Consider the following 22,755-nt stretch of genomic DNA (forward strand, 5'->3'; position numbering starts at 1 on the left):
CATCTATGCATCATACTGTTTATTTTAAACTTCATTTTTTTTTTTTATATATACCTCTTAGTATGTTATAAGTTGAATATGAAAATCAATGAACATGAATTTGACAGCTTGTGCCCGTTCTAAATCCTCCGGATCCTGTTTCTAGATTTGACTTTAAAACATTGTGTTAAATGCAGAAAAGCAATTACAGGCATGCACAATAATCATAATGTTATTTTTCATTTAACCAGTTTTGAACTCTAGGTAAGAACTCAAGTACCGCCTTTTTGTGTGAGTTTTGGCTCTGAATCTTTTCAGTGACGTCATGTTTATGTCTTTATAATAACTTTTCAGAAAACAATGTTGGACAGAGCATCATATTACAACAACCATCATTACTAAGACTTTTTCAAGATATATTTCAATGTAATCAACAAGACAAAAAGGAGTTTTATATTATTTTATTATAACAGACTTCTTGTCTGTCTGTATCACAGTAATGCCAAGCTGACAGAACTAAAACAAAATATTATAAAAATGATTAACTACAAATGACAATGATACTACATCTACTCTATAAAAGATTCTTCTCCTTAGTTCATTAAAATAATACCCTTGTTTGTCTACTGTAAGTTGGAAAATTTTCATGAGGATTTTCTTTCCTTACTTTTCAATTAAGAATCAAACAAAATATTTCCATACCAATTTAAGATCAAAATAAGGGTTAACAAATGAATGAAAAGTGCTATAACTAGAAGAAAAAAAAATAATGCCTTCTTTTTTTCCTTCTTCAATCTAAATCTGTTATAGTTTTAATTTGATCAGTAGTGTAACTTAATATTAACACAGATTTATTTGAATACACAATTAAGTGATAACAGCTGTAGAAAGCTAAATGTAAACACAAATTTATGGATTTTTGTGTTAAATCATTTGAAAAAAATATTAAAAATTGCCTTAAATAAATTCTGATTATTTGACACTAAGAAACTAAAGAGCTCCACATCCTTCATGAATGAATACTAAATGCTACATGGCACTTGCATGCTGGTACATTTTGGCAGCATAAAAAATACTGATACAAAAATATACAATATTAATAAAACATAACAACATAGAACCATAACTTTTCCTCACAAATTTCTACCATGATGACTTTTCTAACCTTTTCTGAAAGTTTTTGTCAACTACTATCTATCACTAAAAACCTGATATCATAGACAAAGTATTTTTTTTAAATTATATTTGCCTCTATACCGAATTTTCATGAAAACACTTATGATTAGCTAGGTTTATGACTATCCTAAATTTTACACTTAAATAGCTTTTACCAGATTACTTTGTCTAATCATTTTTGGGTAGCCAAATTGGAATATTCAACTTTGGCCTTTAATTTTCAAAAATATACTGTAAGACAATATCCAAGTTGGTTCCCCTTCTTAAAAATTAATGTATTGGTACCATTTTTTTTCTGCAAAATATTGTTAAAGAATGAATTGGCTTGGAAGTTGCACAAAAATAAATGAAACAATTTTCAGGGTCTTTGAATTTGAATTTGATAAAAATTCTACATAAATATCACAAAATAAATTCTTCCTAAAAAACACATTTTTACCAAATCTGTTCAGGGTGAAGGGATAGAATCTGTTTATTCAATTTGCAATTTTCAGCTACTTATCAATTTGATAATGAGAGAAGTCACCGTTGATTAAGATTAAATTCATAGTTTTGTATACTACAGTACCTGTGCAGAGATATATGAATGATCAAATATCTCTATTCCTAATGTGTCTTAAGTTTCTGGGAGATAAGAAATATCAACAACATAAATACAACCTAGTGGAGGTTTGACAGTAAAAGAAAAACATATGAGAAATTTGTATTGTACAATAATGTGGATATACAGGTGCTATTAGAGATGAAATGTTTTATTGCGGATTCACTATTATTCGTCAGATACCTATTTTTGTGGATTTCGTGGGTACAGGTGAACCATGAAATTAAATGTTCAACGAATTACAAATTTTTTATAGGCTTGTATGCAGACTTTGCCAAAACCACGAAATTAAATATCAATGAACATGTCAGTTTGCCTTAATCCACGAAAATTAATGAATCCACAGTATATTATTAAAAAAAATAGAAAATCCTTTTACCACTTTTAGAAAATCTTCATCATGACACATGATATTTTAAAATATTGTTTTCTTTTAAAAAAAGAAATATAACAACAATATACTATCAACGTTAACTTTGAGTCTTGACACAATTGAATGTTAAAATCCATTATTTAAATTTGATTCCATCTACTTCAGCAAAGATTCTGATGCCATCTGTAACATTTTAAGATGTCTACATGTTTTATCATTGGGATGCTGACTGATATAGTTCTTAAGTTTCTGAATCAGACTGTACAATACACCTCTCATGTGCTCCTGTGTGATCTTATTTGTCAAATCTAAATTCATCACAGCTTCTTCTAAATATCTGTAATAAAATAAAATTTAAGAATATGCATTATTTTGGTAAGAACAAAAAATTGGAATTGGCTTAAATTTCTGTAATGATTTTTTTTGGAATTATTGAAGTCTTCTATGAAAAGAAAAGTGGGTTTTATTGGGCAACATATTTTATCCTGTTTTGTAGGTAAAAACAAAAGAGTATGAACATCTGACAATAATTTCTGAACCTGACCTATGTATATCCTTAAGCCACAATTACTAAAATACAACCAAATCTTCATGAGTGTTGACTTATTTATTCTTGAATTTTACAAAGAATTGTTGAAATCAAAATTAAAATGGAACTCCATAGTAGATCCTTGTGGGGGATGGGTAACACAATTTTTTTTATGGGAGGTTCCTGTTTTCTAAAAATTTTGCAAGAATTATAAATCGAGTGAACACTGAGTTTATATTATGGGTGGTTGGTGTCAAAAAGAAGGGCCACCCATGAATTTACAGAATCAGTAGAATTTGGGATTTTTTTTCATGGAATACAAAATACCCTTGTACATTTTAATAATTTTAAGTGTAAATCATATGAATACTAATGAAAATACTCACTGCTGGAATTGTAAATGCTTCTATAAATTAAATCGTTAATATAATAAATAAATTAAATTGATACTTACTTGTGTTTAAGTTCTGTATTTTGACCTATATCAGCAGACAGCTGTTGAATGAGGGATAACAATACTGGCTGTTCTAGGGGACATGGCGTTTGGTTGAATATCTGAGCAGGATTCACTGTCTCACATACAAATACTACAAGTTCTAGATTAGCAGCTGACAAAGCCTACAAAACAAAGAGTACACAGTTTTATGTTTAAGATGAAATCATGGTTATTTTTAAAAAAAAATTATATGTAAGAAATAAATTATAAATTGTAAAATTCAATTTCTGAGATCAGAAATGTATAAACTCTTTAAGTTGTGAATATTTATGCCACTTTTAATTTTCCAACTCCGAGGGGTTTCAAAGTTAAAAAGCAGTGATGATTTTAATAAAATGTAGGATTCCCACATATAAGATTAAGCAAAATAATCCTCCCAGTATCAAAGTTACATTTCACTATAAATGGAAACCAAAATTAAAACTATTCAAGCTTTAAAAGTGACAAAGAAATACAACTAGTCTAAAAATTTTAATTAAATGTTAAGAAATAACATTATTTAATGCAACTTTTTTGATGATTTCAAAGAAAGCTATAAACCTTTTACTAAAGACAAATATCAACTTCTGATATTTGCATTAAGAATGACAAAATGAAAAATAATGTAAAACACAAATTTTAATTAGCTAATTGAAGAAACATAGAGAGAAAATACATTCCTTTTCTGGCCATTCTAGAAATTCCATGTTTAACATTGTTCATGCAAGTTTTTGATTTATAATATAACAATTGTAGCCTTTGATTGAGGTCAATACAATGTTATATCAACTTAAAGAAGCATATTGACCTTGAACTTTCTCCTCAGTCCATATGTTTCTCTTAGGTGAATATAATCTCGTACCAACCTCATACAAAGGCTATAATTGTTTATCATAGATTCCTAAGGCAGTCAAATATTGTGCAACAGGAAAACCATAATGGATCATTATTTCATGCAAATATCAAACTGAGTTTTAACCAACTTGCATATATTGTGAGTGAATAATACTATACAAAGAGTAACAAATGTTTTCCCTATACCTGTTGGAATGCAGCATTTAATTGTCCCTGTCTGAGTAACTGCATGATATGTGTTCTGGCTTGTTGTGGATCAGGACTGGTAGGGATAGGAGTTGCTGCCCCTGATCTCATGGCATCAAGTACATTACTACTAATAGTAGCACCTTGTTCTTGGACAGCAGTATTTACTTCATCTTTAACAGCTTGCCTTACAGCTCTGATCAATGTTTCCTGCAGACTAATGAAAAGTAACTAGTATTTCAGTATGTTATAATAAAATTAAAGTGGACTTATTTCGACACAAATCTGATAAGGGAAGGTGCATTTAAAATGAAGTAACCACCTAAAGAAGCTATTACGGAGACATAATCAAATTTTTTAACATCAATCCCTTTTTTTTAAATTAAAATATGTTTCACTTTGTTATTTCACAAAAAATTAAGCCAATCAGAATTGAATAGGGATCATTTGAAGAACACTTCCACACATCATTTCTACAAATTTTTATCCAAATTTGCCTTATGCAGATAATCAAAATGAAAAACAATTATGACAGACACACACTCTTTATACTAGGTAAAAGTCCCAAACGTCCAGGCTAGTAAAATTTCTTCTGTTTTTGTTGACATCTTTGGATACTGAAATAATTTTATTGCTTATCAATCATCTTTGAGGACCCTATTTTCTTCTTTACCTGAAGTTAACATTTTTATAGCAAACTCATGTACATTTAAAACATACCTGAGGAAAGAATTCTGCATTTCACTTTGGACTTGAGACTGGATACTGGCTGTGACTTGTGCCTTCATTGATTCAGCAGAAGTTTGGAAGGAATCAGCTAATTTCCTCATCTGAGCTACAATAGGATCTCTTGCCTCAGTATGTTTCTGTTTAATTACGTCCAAATGAGTTTCCAGCGTTCTGATATCTAAAATACAAATGCTTTTATAAAGTCCTTAAAATGAAAAATAAAACTACAATGAAATTTATAAAGGTTGCACTTTGTAAATACAGCTGTTTCTCAAACCATGCCTCTTTTGGGTAGATATATAATATCCATAGATAACTTATGTTGTTTATCTGGTTCCAGGATATGATCTCTATGTTTCATCTCATAAAGACAAAACTTTGGAATGTTACCTGTATAGTAACATATTGTTGCGGTAAAAATTGAATTCTGATGTAGACCCCAATTGAAGGTTGGGGTAGTACAGAATTTTAGAATAAGTTTAAACTCTAACAAGTTCAGGGCATATACATGTTGAAAATATGCCTCACAGCCCTATGTTTTGACTTTGAACAAAATAGTAGTGCATATCATCTTTCCAACTAGGATATAATATTTTATGAAACTTAATAGTAAAAGTGGTACAATTTAAGTAGCACAGGCAAATCTCAGATAAAATCATTTTTTTCAATGGCCTAACTGGGTAATGTTTGAATTCTCAGGTAAATTCAAAATTCATTCAATAAATATTCCAAAATATAATTGTATTTGATTGTATAAACCGAAACAAATTCTTTTCTCAAACAAACAGAAGATTCAACAATTCATAAAGGTAAAATTATTTTTTATCGTTCAAATGACCAAATGACTTTAAATCTACACAGCTTTAGGAAATACTTTTCTGTCAACATATTCAATCACCCATTTAAATTTACATGCCAGTGCCTGCACTGAAATAAAGAAATATTTTACTATAACAGCACTTACATTCTTTCGTTCCTTTTGTGAATGCTTCATTGACTTGTTGGAACATATTTTGAGTGGCCCTATCAAAGTTAGGTATAACAATATTCTGGAATGCTTCTCGATAAGCTGCCTGTATTGGAGTCTGTAAAGCATTGCCTGCAGCTAATCCTATGGCTTCTGTTGTTTGCTGAAAATTATATAAGCTAAAAATAGTCTTTTCCATGTACCAATCTTTTTTTTAAGCATAACATTGTGCATTATGTTATATAATAAGTCTCTGTGCCCTAATTATTTTACAACATTTTTGAAGGACAACAAATGATTGTATGATAGGATAGATATGGGTAACACCATAAGCCTTGGTTACTAACAGGAGAGAACATAAAACTAGAGGCTCTGAAGAGCCTGTGTTGCTTACCTGACTCTACTTGGTTTTTTTAAAAACATATAAAAAAAAGATAAAAATCATAACAGATACTTAAATAATGATTGAAGCCAAATTTGGTTTAATATTGCATTCCATTCTGTGGTTTTCTAAAAGAAGACATTTGTATGTATTTCTCATAGGGTCCTATGTTAAACTAAGTCCCCAGCCAGCAGCCATCTTGGACGATAGTTTGGCTACAAAGTTACAACACTTGGTCAGTATCCCATAAGAGACATTCATGCTATATTTGGCTTTCTTCCATTCGGTGGTTCTCTAAAAGAAGACATTTGTATGTATTTCCCATAGGGTCCTATGTTAAACTAAGTCCCCCACTGGCGGCCATCTTGGATGATGGATCGCCTACAAAGTAACAACACTTGGTCAGCACCTCAAAAGGAACATTCATGCCATGTTTGGTTCCATTCCATTCAGTGGTTCAAAAAGGTAAAAAGTGAAAGACGACGTACAATGGACGCCAAGTGATGAGAATATCTCACTTAGCCATTTGGGCTAGGTGAGCTAAAAAACATTATGTCATATATTGTCTTTGAATTTTTTTCTGCATCATTCTAAAAATTTCAACGGCTTGATTCCCTCTGCCTGTTGGTTTCGTCATGGTGTTGTCAGTTTGTCTTCTAACTATCAGATTGAATATTAATTGGGTGTCTTCTGCTTCATTTGTTTCTCAATTTTTCTAAAATTCTCATTTTATTTTATAGGATTTTGTGTATTTTTGCAAGCACTATTCATATGTTAAATAAATATTAAATTTGTATGAACTCCTGGCCATACAACAATCTCACATTCACCAAAATTCTGCCTAAGCAAGTAATTTTCATGTTATATTTAATGTTACCATGGTAAAACTGAATCTTAAGTGCACTGATCAAATGCTAGAAAATATACAAAACGAGAATGTGTCCATAGTACATGGACGCCAACTCACACTATCATTTTCTACATTTAGTGGACCATGAAATTGAGGTAACAAGAATGTGTCCCAAGTACACGGATGCCCCACTCACACTATCATTTTCTATGTTCAATTGACTGTGAAATTCGGGTAAAAAATCTAATTTGGCATTAAAATTAGAAAGATCAGAGCATAGGGAACATATGTACGAAGTTACAAGTTGATTGGACTTCAACCTCATCAAAAACTACCTTGACCAAAATGTTTAACCTAAATTTGGACAGACTGACGAACAAGCACCCAGACCAAAAACATAATGCCCATAAATGGTTAACTATCTTGACCAAAAACTTTAACCTGAAGCTTGACACACAGAGTTACAGACCAATGAATGTACGCACAGAAAGAAATACATAATGCCCATAAATTGTTAACAACCTCGACTAAAAACTTCAACCTGAAGTGGGACAGATGGATAAACAGACAACAAGCAAACAGATGGACAAACTGACAGACGCACAGACCATAAAACATAATGCCCATAAATGGGGCATAAGTTTGTTTTAGGTGTTTACTCATTAGAACTTTTTTCATGGATAAAAAGACAAGTGCACATATTTTGCAATCTTTCAACATACCTTAGATCTAATCATTTTACCAATGTTATCTTTCAGTAATGAATCAGTGGCTGTTAATTTCTGTGCCAATTCTTGATGCAGCTGTTCTTTAACAGGTTCTAAAGATCTTGTTACAGCTGAAAAGTAAGAATAATCATTATCACATTCAACCATTTCCTTACAATATTAAGACACATTTTTTTAACATGAATATAACATTTCAGATTTCACAAATGCATATGATTTCAGATATATCTATCATCTTTGTCATTTCCCTAATTTCCAAACTTTTTTTCACTTTCATCTGCATGTAATTTCTGTGTTCTGCTTTTAGCCGGTTTTTGTATTTTGTGAATAATGTTGGATAAGGAGGAATTTTGTGTAATTTTGTAATTTTGTAAATCAATGACCCTAGACATGAAGGCTTACAGAATCATTTATATAGATATAAATTAAAAACAGGGCCTTGGGAACAACATATAAGTTTGTTTTTGCTTAAAAAACTGGAACTTGGTGAAAATTGAATCAGTTCTGAATTTATTTTGTTAATAGCAATTCTCTATAACCACCAACTAAGTTGTGGCATGCATAGTCCCAGATTTTCTTGAAATTTTTTTTTTGGTAGCTATTGATAACCATTCAAGAAATATGTTGCCATAAAAATTTATATTTCCTGGTTGCAATTGGCATGGTAACAGGTCCAATTGGATCTTGAGTAAGAAATGCACATTTTGACGTAGAAAAAAATGACAAATTTTAAGCAGATATTAAGCACACATTTCACCACCCATGTAAAAGTGTTAAAAATTTTAATGGTTGTTTTTTCAATTTTTTTTTCATGTGTACCAAATTCCATAGATTTAGGAAAACTTGTATTTCCATACATATATATTGTATTTCGCAGTTTTGCAAAAGGCTGCAGACTAGCCTTTTTAACGAAATTGTTCTTTGTTGAACATTAAAATCCTTGGATTCCTAATACCCATAAAAACTGGTATCCTTCAAATTAATAACAAATCCACAGTAATCTAAACCCCTCCCCATCCCCAAATAAATTAATTTCCCAGTACCCCCCTTTTGCTGTTGTTTAACTAACCTGGTAAGACTGTATTTCTCATTTCATCCCTGACCTGGTCCTCCACATTATTAGCTACAGACTTCTGTAATGTTTGTACCAGTGTGTGCTGTAATCGTTCATGTCGTTGCTTTTCTCTCGTCTCTGACTGCTGCATGATGTGATTTATTCTCTGATCTTGTTTATGTTAATGAAATTAATGTTTGTCACACAATTAACAGTATTTTTTTTCGTAGTCGTGTATAAGAAACATGAATTTGATTGGTTGATAGCTGGTGTATTTTTCATGTGTTTTCTTAAACAAGATAAGTATTGTTTATATTCAACCATCACTGGGGTATATGTAGTAGGACATCCTTCTTTTTATACCCTCTCTGTATGTTGCAAATTGCAAAATTTCAGAATATCAGATGTGGATCTTCTAAGACTTACTGTTGCCTGAATATTACAAATTTTAGTGTATAGATATTGATTAATGAAAAATTTTAAGGACAAAGTAGCCAATAAATACTTACTGATGAACTACTGGTTTATAAAAATTTAATAATATATTACATGCAAATATAGGGTAAGCCTATCATATTTCCCTTTGTACCCTCCCACATACATTTTAATGGAATAGCCATCACCATTTCAAACATAAATAAACAATTATCATCGAATTAACTAGTATCATAAATAGCAAAGGAATGAAAGGATACTCTCTTTTTGAGCATGCTGAGTGAACATTCTCTCCACACGAGATGTAACAATGCCCTCTAATTTGCCTAAATGTTCCTCAATGTTTGGCTGAGGTTGTTGTGACATGTGTCGGAGTTGTTCTATTTCTATCTGTTGTCTCTGTAATTCATTCTGTTTCTCTTGCTGGTCAGCTAATTGCTCCTGCAGTCTCTCTATCACACCATTTTGAGATTCCAAGGCATTAAGGATGTTCTGTATGTTGTCTTGAAGCTGTAAAACATTTTAAAGTACATTTGGTTAGACCTTTACTGGGAAAAATTGGTCTGGGGTACTTTCAAGGCAATTTGTGTTTATAATGTATTGACCATACTTTTTTCATTATATAAATGAGAATAGTTCTATGTTTGATGTGGGTTGAAAAAAAGGGCTTCTCTTTTCCCAATTGCAATAAATGGAGAATATGTCCATGAGACACAGATGATGCATTCGATTGCATATAATTTTATAAAGGGACATAACTTAAGAAAAGTAAAAGTGACACAACCTAAATTCTAACTTTATATGTGTTTTGCAGTAATAAGCAGTGTAAGGGTAAAAGAATAGAAACTGATTTTGGTGCAGATAGACCATGGTAACATTAAATTGTATAACAAAATATGTTTTATGTTCTGCTTTCTTGGCACCAGATACAATGATCTATCGTTTCTCTGACAATTTTGATCTTACCTGAGACAATGCCTTTCTATCTACTGTTTCCCTGACAATCTCTCGCACTTCCTGGATTCTAACTGGTACTTCTCTGTAAAAGAGTACAGCAAGGTTATTCTTGAAATGTTTAACTTGTTCAAATTATCTTTTTTAAAGATAACGTAAGATTTCATGTAATAAGTTTTGTAATTTGAGATGTGTACTCTTTTTAATAGAACTTAAAATTATCCATATCGTAATAACCACTGTGCCAAATTTTGCATGTTTTGAAACAATGATTAGTTATCTTGGTTTTAGTCAAGAGTTTTATTATCAGTTTGATAACAAACAGCACATTTACTGTAACTTTTTACTTTCCATTTAAAAACAAGTTGTTTACAAGGAAGATTAATGTTATGTATAGTAGTAATCATACTTACTTTATTATTATTTGAGGCTTGACTTTCTCAGCAACTGGTGCTTCTTTAGGTCTACAAAAACAATGGTTTAGATATCAGTTTCAGGCTTAGCAGTTTTAGCGGTTTTAAAATAGTCAGGAACTTGATTTTCAGCAGTTGTCGTTTGTTGATGTGGTTCATAAGTGTTTGTTTTTCACTTTGTTTATATAGATTAGACTGTTGGTTTTCCTGTTTGAATGGTTTAACACTTGTCATTTTTTATAATATTTATAGCCTACTTTTCTTAGCCCTAATGAAAATATATGATTAGGTTGCATTGCCCATAAGTTGATACAGATGACATGTTGTTGATCCCAAATATGTCAAGTTTTACTGTTTCATTACATGAATTTTGTGTGTGAAATGAAATAGGACCAGTAAAAACAAATAATAAAAGAAACTTTGTTTATTTACTTAATAGATATAAAATTGTCTGTTTTTCCTGAACAATGCCTACTTTTAACACAACTTATAAGAATTCTATGACAAATTTACCCTTCCTGTTCTGATTCTTCAGATTGTTCCTCCAATATATGTTCTTCTATTTCTTCACTGCTGACCTCTGGCACTGGTTCCTCTTTCTCTCTACTGGTGTCCTCCTCTTCTTCTTCCTCACATACCACCTCCTCTTCCTCCACTTGTACATCCTCATCTCCTTCATCCTGATCCTGATAATTACTGAAAAACAACATACATGTATTATGCTGTACAGAAATGTTCTCGATAAGTAATTTTGGTGTAAAATATTTAAAGGAAAGGTCAAAATTGACAATTTATATCTGGACAAGTTAGGAATGAAAACATATCTATTTCTTCACATATATAGAAACCCAAGTGCTGTTAAATTCAGATTTTTCTACTGTATTGAGGACATTATGCCATCCCTAAATTGTACATCCATACCATTGTTCATTTTCTTCCTCTTCCTCCCCCTGTTCACTGCTGACATCTGGTGGGAGGGGCCAAGCCCTGATGACTTTGTCACTTCCTTGTGTTGAATCCATGTCACTCTTTTCAGAAGACTGTTCAACAAACGGCTGAGTTCCTTCCACATCCTTGCTTTCTTCTTCATCATACGTTTCACCTAAAACTCCGGCAACTTCTTCATCATTTTCATCAAATGATTCCTTAGGACTTTTAGGTTTCTGACTTCCTTCAACAACCTCAAATCCAGTCGTGCTAGCAGTGTCAAGAGTCCTTTCATTGGTCTGACGACTACCTTGTGTATCAAAGAAATCATCCATACAAACATTGTTTAGTCTTTCTAATGATATTGGAGTGTTTTCCCCTGATTGAGCTTTAGACTTAGGTGTCTCTAGCTCGTTTTCTTCTGTAGATGACACTGGGGGTAGTGGAACTGAGCCTGGAGTTGTCTCCCCATTGACAATATGTGGAGAATATTCTTTTGAGTTAGGAGTCTGAGTGATGGTACTGCCTTCTGAAATTACAGACTGGTTCCCTTGACTACTACGAGGAGAGTAAAGTTCTTCTTGTAAACCAGTAACATGAGTAAATGAACTTGTACTGGATCCCATACTGGTTCTTGTTTGTTCCACAGTGGTATCTGCTTGTGCTTTTCTGGAGTATAAAAAATGTATTAAGAGTCAATTTGATTAATAACAGAAGCACTGTAAATTGCATTTCAATATTTTTTTCTGTATTAAACTATAATACTTCTTTTAATTTTCTTTCAAACATATATCAACAACTCTGTTTTTTTATTATTAAGGTGTTCTTCCCATTAAATAATAATAGTTAAACTTTCTATCTGTTCAGGGAAATGACAAAAGATAGATTTAAGAAATGTCATCCAATTCAGCAAAAATACTAGTTTAATAACTGATATTTATATATATTATTAATTCGTATATTTTAACAAATTTGATTCGTTTAGGGATAGTCACATGTTAAACTATATGTTCGAAGGTAGAGAAAAAACGGCGGATAGCAAAAAGCATATTGACCGGCAAAAAGCATATTGCACGGTTATTTTTAGAATATCTAAAAACCAAAATACTTTGTGACGTCATGTAATGAATTTCAGGATATTGTTTAACGTTTGAAACAAATGATATCTGTGATCGATTATTTGACGAAAACAAATCTTCAAATACATAAGATGTAAAAAAAAAAGGTAAATGAAATAACAACTAATATGTTGTTATTGTCAAGGAGACAATGTAATATCCATAAAGTTCCAACAAACCTAAATGACAATTTTGATACAAACATGGTCGGAAATAATAATATAACAAATATAGCCTTTGTATGAGGTCAATACAAGATATATCGACCCAAAGAAGTATATCGACCTCGGACTTCGTCCTCAGTCCATATACTTCTTTCAGGTCAATATATCCTTGTATCGACCTCATACAAAGGCTATATTTGTATAATATCAGGGCAAATCATATAATTACAAAATGTATGACATAATGATGATGTACAACATAATCCATATTTAAAGGTTCGTTTTCGATCAATAGGAATCATGCTCATCTTATATGTGGCCATATTTCAGAGATACTTGTAGGAAGCAACATAAAGTATTTGGTTCATATTCAGGATACAAAGATGACTGATTGATTCATCAAAAACTCTATAAACTTGCTACTTAGTAGTTTTTTATGTAGGTTATAGAAAGTTGAATGCAAATGAGCATGAACATTTTATTCTACTTTATCATAAATATTCAATTGCATCGATAGTGCTTTTGTATTTCGCTTTTCTGTTTTAACAACATTGTATGCATGCTAAGAAACTCATGTCACAATATGAATCAGAATTTTGAAAGATAAAGGAACATCTTGATAACATTTAAACAAATAGAAGTACAATGGTCCATTAAAATTTATCATAACAACATTAGGGAATTACATTTACAATAATGAAATAATAAAAATAATTTACAAGACTCCAAAGTTCATGCCAGCTGTTAGAATAATGTCACTAAAGTCAAACTTTGATAATGGGGTACCATCTTTTGAGAATTTACTGCAAAATGAGTTATAAAATAAATCAGACAATAGTATATAGTCTAAAAATTCCAAATTTATCCAGAATTATACATTCAAGTATATATATATATATATATATATATATCTATGTATTTAGTGTTTGATTTGATTAGCGTGTTATTTCTAAGTGATCTCAATATATTTGTGTTGGTATTCTGCAAATCTAGTCAAAAGCTAGAGAACACAACTGCTAAAAAGATCTAGTGCCTTGAACACATTTCACTGAAAGGTTTGATAAGCACTGCATGCACTGAGTACTGTAGTATTAGTCATGTGTTTTCATATATGGAAATTTTTACTTAATTTTGATGACAAAAAATAGTTAGCCCTTCACCATTTGGTCTGGGCAAAGTTCATTTTGAGGTATTTGACATTAAACATGTTCAAAGATATCATAAAACTTTATTTCAAACAATAAATAATAAGGAGTTAAAACATATTTTTAAAAAATAAACTAAAGTTAAAAGTAATGACTAGCTAACAATTTAACAAAAATGATAGTAGCAAGAACGAGGACTAGAATCTACACTTACCTTGGACTAGAGGTAAAGGCATCAGGAGTAAGCAGTAATGGATGAGATAGATCTTGACTATTATTGTGATTATTAGTATCCATACTCAGATCTGATAAAGCATCTTGAATACCTATAAAATTCAGAAAATTTAAACATTATACAAATATTAAACATTTGTGTATTGTGTGAGCTATTTGATGGTCACTTATTGTATCCTTGTTCACTGTTGTTGGCTCAGTTTTGCAGTAAAAGAGAGGCGAAAGATACTAGAGGGACATGTGAATGAATTTTGTGTTTATAAACATAAACCAGGCTGTTAGTTTTCTTGTTTGAATTGTTTAAAATACATCATTTCCAGACCTTTTATTGCTGACTAGTCACTATGCTGTTTAGGTTTTGCTTTTTGTTGAAAGCCATATGATGACCTATAATTATTAACTTCTATGTCAATTGGTCTCTGGTGGAGAGTTGTCTCATTGGCAATTATACAACATCTTCTTATTTTTATACTTTTATGGTAAAAACACTGTTGTAAATTACTTTATTTTCTTTCATTTTAGACATTTTCGTATAATTGGTAAACGTCTTAACGTTGTTTACCGCAGTAATTACATAAACTGTATATTCGACTTCGCTAAGAAGCGACGATATTATATTCATATGTAAATTAGATAAAGATTTAGTTCTATGAAGACGTTCTTCCTTATTCTTAAGAATGTATTTCAAATTGGTGCCGTTAAATTAAATGTAAGGATTACACAAATTTGCACATGTATAGAAGTAATGACATGAATTGATTGATACACAAAAGTAATGTCATGAACTGATTGATACACAAAAGTAATGACATGAACTGACGTATATACATAAGTAATGGTTTGAATTGATTGATACACATAAGTAATGTTGTGAATGGACTGGTTATGTTATCTTTGCCCCAGGTTTAGTATTGTGATTATATGAGATAAGTACTATATTAAGGTGCCATTTCACAAGTCAGAAAACAGAAAAAATATCTTTGTAATCAAGCAACACATTTCAAAATTTTAACTGCATATTGTACAGAAATTTACTACCAATTCTTAGGCCATTGTAATGTGAACATAGAGGCAAACAAGTTTTCATAAGACAATGAACATAGAGGCAAACAAGTTTTCATAAGACAAATCTATCAAATTTAACTCTTTTAGATGGATTATAAAAATTTGTGAGTCAAAAATGTTAACTTTGTATATATGGAGCTTTGATAGAACTACTTAATTTTATATCCTTAGATATACTGTTTGGTAGTAAAATTCTAAATAACTTTATGAAAACATATTATTTTCAATTATTTATATCATTATTATTTTCTAATCGTTTTGATTTTTTCTGTTTTCTAATTTTCCCACACAAAACACACAAGTTTATAGTTCATGAAGGTTAACCCGTTTTGACATATTAAAATAAAATCTGATTCCACTTGTGACAAGACTTCTATTCTCAGCAGGAATCCCACAACAATTTTCCTACATTTTACCCGAGTTTAATTATAACCAGACTGATAAAATGTTTCTTTTTAGTTCCATTTTTATAATAGTATGCAACATTTGTATCCATAATTCTATAGGGTCAAATTAAAAACGAAAGTTATCAAAGCCATCTGTCATCACAGTTTTAGTTAACCTTTTCTAAATAATGTAAACCTACAACAAGTTATAAATATATCAATATATTTTTGCAAGATAGGGAGGGATTCATAAGTATTTGTAGTTTACAATTTTCCTGGATTTCATGTGTTCAGATGAATCACTTATTTAAAATTATTGTTCAACACAGTACACATTTTCTAAACAATCTAGGGCAGACTTTGTAAATCAAAGTGCTGGATAGCACCTGTGGAAAGTTTGCAACTGTAGATTGTAATATTTCAAATAGATAGTGTGTAGATTGCATGGTTACCTTTTTTTTCCTACTTAAAAAAGAAAAAAACTTTATCAAGAAATAATTGTAACAGGATGCTGCTATGAAGTCTCCCAAACAAAGCTCTCAAAATTAGTCATTCCCACGGGTCGCCTGACATTAAGCAAAGTCCAATACAAATTGGTCCGGTCTAGTAAAGTGATATTCATGATTTGGGGGTGGGGATCTAGACAGTTTACAAGTTCTCAAACAGGCAGGAGGTAGGGTAAGAGTGGCCCTAGGGGACTAGCCTTTTATTTCATCGGATTTGTTTTATTATTCCGTACAAGAATATATGTTGTTTCAGTGTGGGGATTTCAACAGTTTTCAAGTTTTCGAAAAGGGGGTGGATCTTGACTGTTTACAAGTTCTCAAAACAGGATGGGGTGGGGTTACACCGAGGGACTTAATTATATTTCACTTTATTCATTTTATTGTCCAATACAAGAATATTTATGATTAAGGGTTGGGGATCTCAACCGTTTACAAGTTCTCAAACATGAGGGGTTGGGGATGACTCAGAGGTACTCCCCCTATATTTCATTGGTTTTGTTTTGTTGCCCCATAAAATAGAATATATATGGTTTAGGGGTGATCATCTCGACCGTATAAGTTTTCCAAAAAAAGTTGGTTGGGTCACCCCTGTGGACTTCTTCTATATTTCAATTTGATTTGTTTTATTTTCTCATACAAAAATATATATGGTTTGTGGGTGTGGATCTCAGCCGTTTACAAGTTCTCAAACAACAAGGGGATGGGAGTGACCCCTAGGGACTCGCCTTCTTTTGAATTTGATTTGTTTTATTGTCCAGTACAAGAATATATATGGTTAAGGGGAGGGGATCTTGACCATTTCCAAGTTGTCAAACATCAGGGGGTGGGGCTGACCCAAAGGGACTCCCACTTTATTTCATTGAATTTGTTTTGTTGCCCTATACAAAAATAGATATGGTTTAGGGGTGGGGATCTCGACCGTTTACAAGTTCTCAGACATGAGGGGGTGTAGCTGACCCAAAGGGACTCCCACTTTATTTCATTTGATTTGTTTTGTTGCCCTATACAAAAATAGATATGGTTTAGGGGTGGGGATCTCAACCGTTTACAAGTTCTCAGACATGAGGGGGTGGGGCTGACCCAAAGGGACTCCCACTTTATTTCATTGAATTTGTTTTGTTGCCCTATACAAAAATATATATGGTTTAGGGGTGGGGATCTCGACCGTTTACAAGTTCTCAGACATGAGGGGGTGGGGCTGACCCAAAGGGACACCCACTTTATTTCATTTGATTTGTTTTGTTGCCCTATACAAAATTATATATGGTTTAGGGGTGGGGATCTCGACCGTTTACAAGTTCTCAGACATGAGGGGGTGGGGCTGACCCAAAGGGACTCCCACTTTATTTCATTGAATTTGTTTTGTTGCCCTATACAAAAATATATATGGTTTAGGGGTGGGGATCTAGACAGTTTCTAATTTCCCAGACATGAGGGGTTGGGGCTGACCCAAAGGGACACCCACTTTATTTCATTTAATTTGTTTTGTTGCCACATACAAAAATACATATGGTTTATGGATGGGGTGACTGACCCCTCTGGAGTTCCTCTATATTTCATTTGATTTATTTCATTGTCCCATGCAATAATATATATGGTATATTGGTTGAAGTCTCAACTGTTAATAAGTTCTCAAAAAACCAGGGGGTGAGAGTGACCCCAGGGGACTCGCCTTTTATTTCATCTGATTTGTTTTATTGTAACATATAAAGAACATATAATGTTTAGGAGTGGGGATCTGACTGTTTTTAAGTATTCAAACATGAGGGGTTAGGTGGGGTGACACCATGGACTCAACCTAAATTTAATTAATTTGATTTGTTTTATGGTCCTGTGATCATTACTGAAAACCATGTGTGTCTGTCACTTACTGTTTTCTTCAAGTTTATAATTTATTATTGTTATTGAAAATTAAAAAAAAAATCCCTTAGGGTTCTTTAGTAAATTCCTCCCTTCTGTTGGCCCCTCAAAATACAACTAAATAGACCCCAAGGAGAAAAATAATAAGAAATGAGCAAAAAATTTGTTTAGGAGTCTTAATAGCAATTAGTATAATTACGATTTTTGTTATAGTCCGATTTCTTATGCCGAATATGTAAAAGGCCGAGTTTATTATAGTCCGAGTTTGTTGTGGGCCGAGATCAGATGAGAAACCATGATACTTCCGATACTCTCGGGCTTTTTGAATAGAAATTTGTAAAAATCGTAGTATAAAGCGACGAAAAATGTTCATTCATGAAATATTTTAAACACGCTATTAATTTTCTCTTCAACCGGAGGAAGGTAGGAAACCATTGAAACCGGGATTGTAGTACTCCCGTTTGGAGGCACACATATATGGATCTGACGCATGTCTGAAGAATACCGATAAAATCATAACGTAGAAACTGCTGTCTCGTGTGTGTATTGATTTTACTTTCCGCGTAGCGCAAATCCCGAAGTAGTTTTTGTTCATCTTTCAAATGAAGTTGAATTATTTGATTTATCGAAAAAAATTCAGTGCATTTTTTATTCAAGCTGTATGCTATTAAAATAGAAGAGCTCAAAATTTCAAAAGCATCTTTCTATTATTAGTTTTCAAACACCAGTACTACATTATCTAGAAGTAGGACACACTTCCTAAAGTAAGTTAGGCTGTCTCTTTTCCGGTTAGGCCGATGCCTTAAGAAAGTTTATTGCTATAGCAAGCTATAGCAAACTTTCCAAAAATCATTTATTGGTTTATTGTCATTGATTTTTGGTATCTATTTGAAAAAACATCACAATTTTTGCATGAAAAAAATGTTTATAGATCTTTTTAAATGAAATGTATGGACAGAAAATAATTTAATAAAGCTGGATGTAATTATGTTACAAAAAACATTTTACCAGAAGAGTACATGTATTTAGAATGCAATAATATTTTTGATTATTGAGAACATTTTTTCAATTATTGAGAAAAATAAACAAATCTTTGACATAAGGTGACCTATATGTTAAAAATAAATCTGTTTCATTTGATCTCTTGTGGAGAGTTGTCTCATTGGCAGTTATACCACATCTTATTTCTATGAAGCTTGGCACAATGATTATTAATGGAAAACAAAATACATATGCAAAAAAATTATAAACACAAGAAGCAAACATCTGCAGTATGCATATAAAAATAAAATTACGATTTGAGTAGGATGAAATGACAAGTGACGATTGGTATTTGCTTTCTCATCTGGAGATACTTCCCATCACAAAGTAAAATTAAATTTTATTGTTTTTACCACACCCAAATCTACCGCACCCCCTACAATAAACATCAAACCATTTCAAAGCACACAAAATTACCCATTCTCTTAGGACTACGTGATGACCTTGCTGATAATGAAGATGTTATGATATGAAAACATAATGAGCATGAAAATGAGACATGAACAAATGCTATTTGATGAAATGAACCAAATAAGGAGTCCAGCAGTTTTCAATCTGCTTTGGTTTTTTTGTAATCATAAATCTGTTACCTATTGTTCTGTATAATCAAGGAACATGTGTACAACTCACAAGTTCCTCTTTCACACTATATCTAAAACTGCACAATACAATTTTTGTTTTTCCTTTTTGTATAAATAATGTTGACCGTCTACACTACTGATACGAATGAAATATAGCACATTCTATGACACAGATAATAATGAAGCATATGTTCCTTCTTTTTTCTTTTTTTTTTTTTAAATATATCTAATTATGTTTTTTTTAATTCAAGGTGAAATGAATGAACCATAAACTCTGGTTACAGTTCCTGTGAAAGAATACATGGTAATGAGCCGTGAAGGCCATTGAAGCTTTAATAAAGACGCTATCTATAAAGTGTAAATACCTGTATCATCATGTGACACTGTACTGATAGATGGCGTTGGTGGAGGTGGGGCAGAAGATTCTGGCTGGAATCTGATCTGTAGTTCTTGTAAAGCTCTGAAAAAAATCTCATATAAGTTTTTGTCCAAATAGCAAATAATAACACCATGCTTGACAAAATATTATTAAAAAGATAAAATTCTGAAAATAACCATGTGCAATTGAAATTTATTGAGAGATTTTCTACACGTCCACAAATATTTCAAATTGTGGTGGTCATACAAAAATATATGACTTGTACAACTTTTTAAATTCAATTAGTGACAAACAATACAGCTTACTCAAAAATGAGTGTACAGACTTTGTCGTACACATAATGTAGCAACTTACTTTGGGTGTACAGTGTACAACCTTATCTGTACACCTGATGAAGTAACATCTGGTTTCTGTTCATTATCATCATGGTCATCTTTGATAAGTTCACCTAAAACATTTGATAAAGGTAAAATAACTCACATAAATAACTCTTATGTCCTATCTTAAATACTTTATTTAAATTTGAGTATGATTTAGAATTAGATTTTTTGAGCACATACATGACATCCTTATTATTTTTTCAATAAATTTTATGCATTGTTTTGAAACTTTGCTGATTGTTGAGAGCCGTAAATTGACCTATAGCTGTTAATTTCAGTGTCATATGATCTCTTGTGAAGAGTTGTCTCATCGGCAATCACACCACATCTTCTTCTTTATATGTTCATCATTGCACGAAATGCTTAACCATATCACCGGGGGAAAAGTCAGAACTTAGGAGATTTATAACAAATCTTTCTAACACTATTTGTTTATAAATTTTAAAGAAACACAGGTTTTGACTCCCTCAGGCTAGGGTGACCTTACATGGATTTGGCAAACAATTTTTTGTCTTCATTGGGTAATATATATAACTCTTTCAATGTTTAGTTTCTTATACATCATTTGCTTTCTAGTATTTGGCTTTGAGCATTTCTGATGAAGGTAAATCCAGAAAGGTGCTTCAGACCAGGGCTTCCAAAAAATATTTGAGCCAGCCAGACATTTCATATCTGATCCAGATTTTAATCTCTTGAGACTAGGTTACAAAAGGCAATTATGGTAATCAGATGGCATTAGTCATTTGATTAAAAAAAAAAGATATTTAACTTTACGTTGATATGAATTTGATGTTCTGACGTAAACTCTTAAATTGACAGTGTACCATTCTAAGTGTGCAGATCAGCGTGCTCATATCTGCCTTAAACTCTTTATTTGTGCAAAATGACGTCAAAAACTTTACTTTCGTTTTTAGAATCACATTTTCTTATACTGGATGTTGACTTGACAATGGTGAAACATGAACCAGAAACAGATATGTAAAATCCGTGTACGTTTAGAAAGCACGACTGAGTGAAGAAGCTCTTTCCAGGTTATTCCTTCAACAAAATACTTGAAATGAACATCAGAAACAGATATCAATTATGATTTTAGCATTTTTGAAGAAATGTAGGATGCATAATTAAATTTCCCACCTGCGCACATGTGCATACGTGTTTTAGTTCATACAACATAGTTCTGACGATTTTTCATTTAAAACCTTTTTAATTATTTCATCAAATCATGTAGATAAACTAATTTCTTGTAATTTTAATCTGTTGGACTAAATCAATTAGATACAAACCACTGAAATATAAGAAAATAATTGTGAATAGACTGATCAATTTAAACAATGTCCGGTACTGAGAATAGTTTACCTGTCATGCCTGTCACCTGAACAGGTAGATTTCAGCTGTCCAACAACTAATTAGCCTTGATTAAAATTAGAAAGTATTGAAGTAGTGGTTGTTTTGATAATAATTAATGATCATGTCACTTTTATGACCGGAAATGTGTGGCTGTTAAAGTCAAAAGGTTGGGTGACTTGGGTCAAAAAGATAGTGAATTATGTTAAAATGACCGTTTCTCAAGAAAGCCTTGAAAACGAAAAAGTAGATGACCCTTTCATGCTTTGGCAAGCCAGACTTTTACCGGACATTATACAAATGTATGGAATATTTGACAGTTTTGGAAGCCTTGCTTCAAACACATAAAATTTATAAAGTATTGTTTTTAACTTTTTTCTACAATATGTGGTATTAACATACTAATAAGGACAATATTCATCGATGTAAAAATATTAATCCTTCATTATTATTTATGTACCATACCTGTTGTCATGTCATCAAGGTTAGAGTCTTCTCCGGTCTTTTTAAACTTCTTTTTACTGGCATCAAGAATAGCAAAGCTAAGGCATGGCTGGGCTAAGATAAATTCTGATATTGAACTAAAATGGGCAGTGTTATTTGTATTGTCTTGAAAAATCTGTAACACATAAAGAACCTGAAAAAAAGAAACATCAATAATGTAAATTAAGAAATTACTATGTGCATTTATTAATTCTATTATTAATCATGGGCATATATAGATTTGCAAGTTTAATACACTTTAATATTGTTAAGTATTAAGCTGATTCACAATATGGTATTTTTGGAGAGTGAGTGTGGTAAACCTCAATAAAAATACTTACACCTGTATGCAAGTTTGACTTTAAGTAAGGGACGACATCAAAAGATCGATGTAGGATAAAAAACTTAAATCAAATAGTTTCGGGGTGGGGGGTCAACATTGCTGCAAGTTTTGTT

The 22,755-nt window shown here is 31.8% G+C and overlaps 1 protein-coding gene across 1 annotated transcript in view; it reads right to left on the reverse strand.

Annotated features, from left to right (window-relative positions):
* Positions 1-424: 424 nt before the first annotated feature.
* LOC143080085 (enhancer of mRNA-decapping protein 4-like) overlaps positions 425-22,755 on the reverse strand; it is a 40,622-nt gene continuing 18,291 nt past the window's right edge. Inside the window, exons 13-28 of the mRNA XM_076255763.1 lie at positions 22,282-22,453; positions 20,447-20,540; positions 20,079-20,173; positions 14,255-14,366; positions 11,608-12,282; positions 11,200-11,382; positions 10,687-10,737; positions 10,286-10,358; positions 9,580-9,829; positions 8,900-9,055; positions 7,825-7,940; positions 5,868-6,033; positions 4,895-5,081; positions 4,175-4,391; positions 3,113-3,276; positions 425-2,466 (exon numbers count right to left, since the gene is read on the reverse strand). Coding sequence (XP_076111878.1) covers positions 2,286-2,466; positions 3,113-3,276; positions 4,175-4,391; positions 4,895-5,081; positions 5,868-6,033; positions 7,825-7,940; positions 8,900-9,055; positions 9,580-9,829; positions 10,286-10,358; positions 10,687-10,737; positions 11,200-11,382; positions 11,608-12,282; positions 14,255-14,366; positions 20,079-20,173; positions 20,447-20,540; positions 22,282-22,453 — 2,892 coding nt within the window. The 3' untranslated portion in view covers positions 425-2,285. The remainder of the gene's footprint in view (positions 2,467-3,112; positions 3,277-4,174; positions 4,392-4,894; positions 5,082-5,867; positions 6,034-7,824; positions 7,941-8,899; positions 9,056-9,579; positions 9,830-10,285; positions 10,359-10,686; positions 10,738-11,199; positions 11,383-11,607; positions 12,283-14,254; positions 14,367-20,078; positions 20,174-20,446; positions 20,541-22,281; positions 22,454-22,755) is intronic.

The sequence above is a fragment of the Mytilus galloprovincialis genome, chromosome 6, assembly GCF_965363235.1.
Source record: "Mytilus galloprovincialis chromosome 6, xbMytGall1.hap1.1, whole genome shotgun sequence".
Classification (NCBI taxonomy): Eukaryota; Metazoa; Mollusca; class Bivalvia; order Mytilida; family Mytilidae; genus Mytilus; species Mytilus galloprovincialis.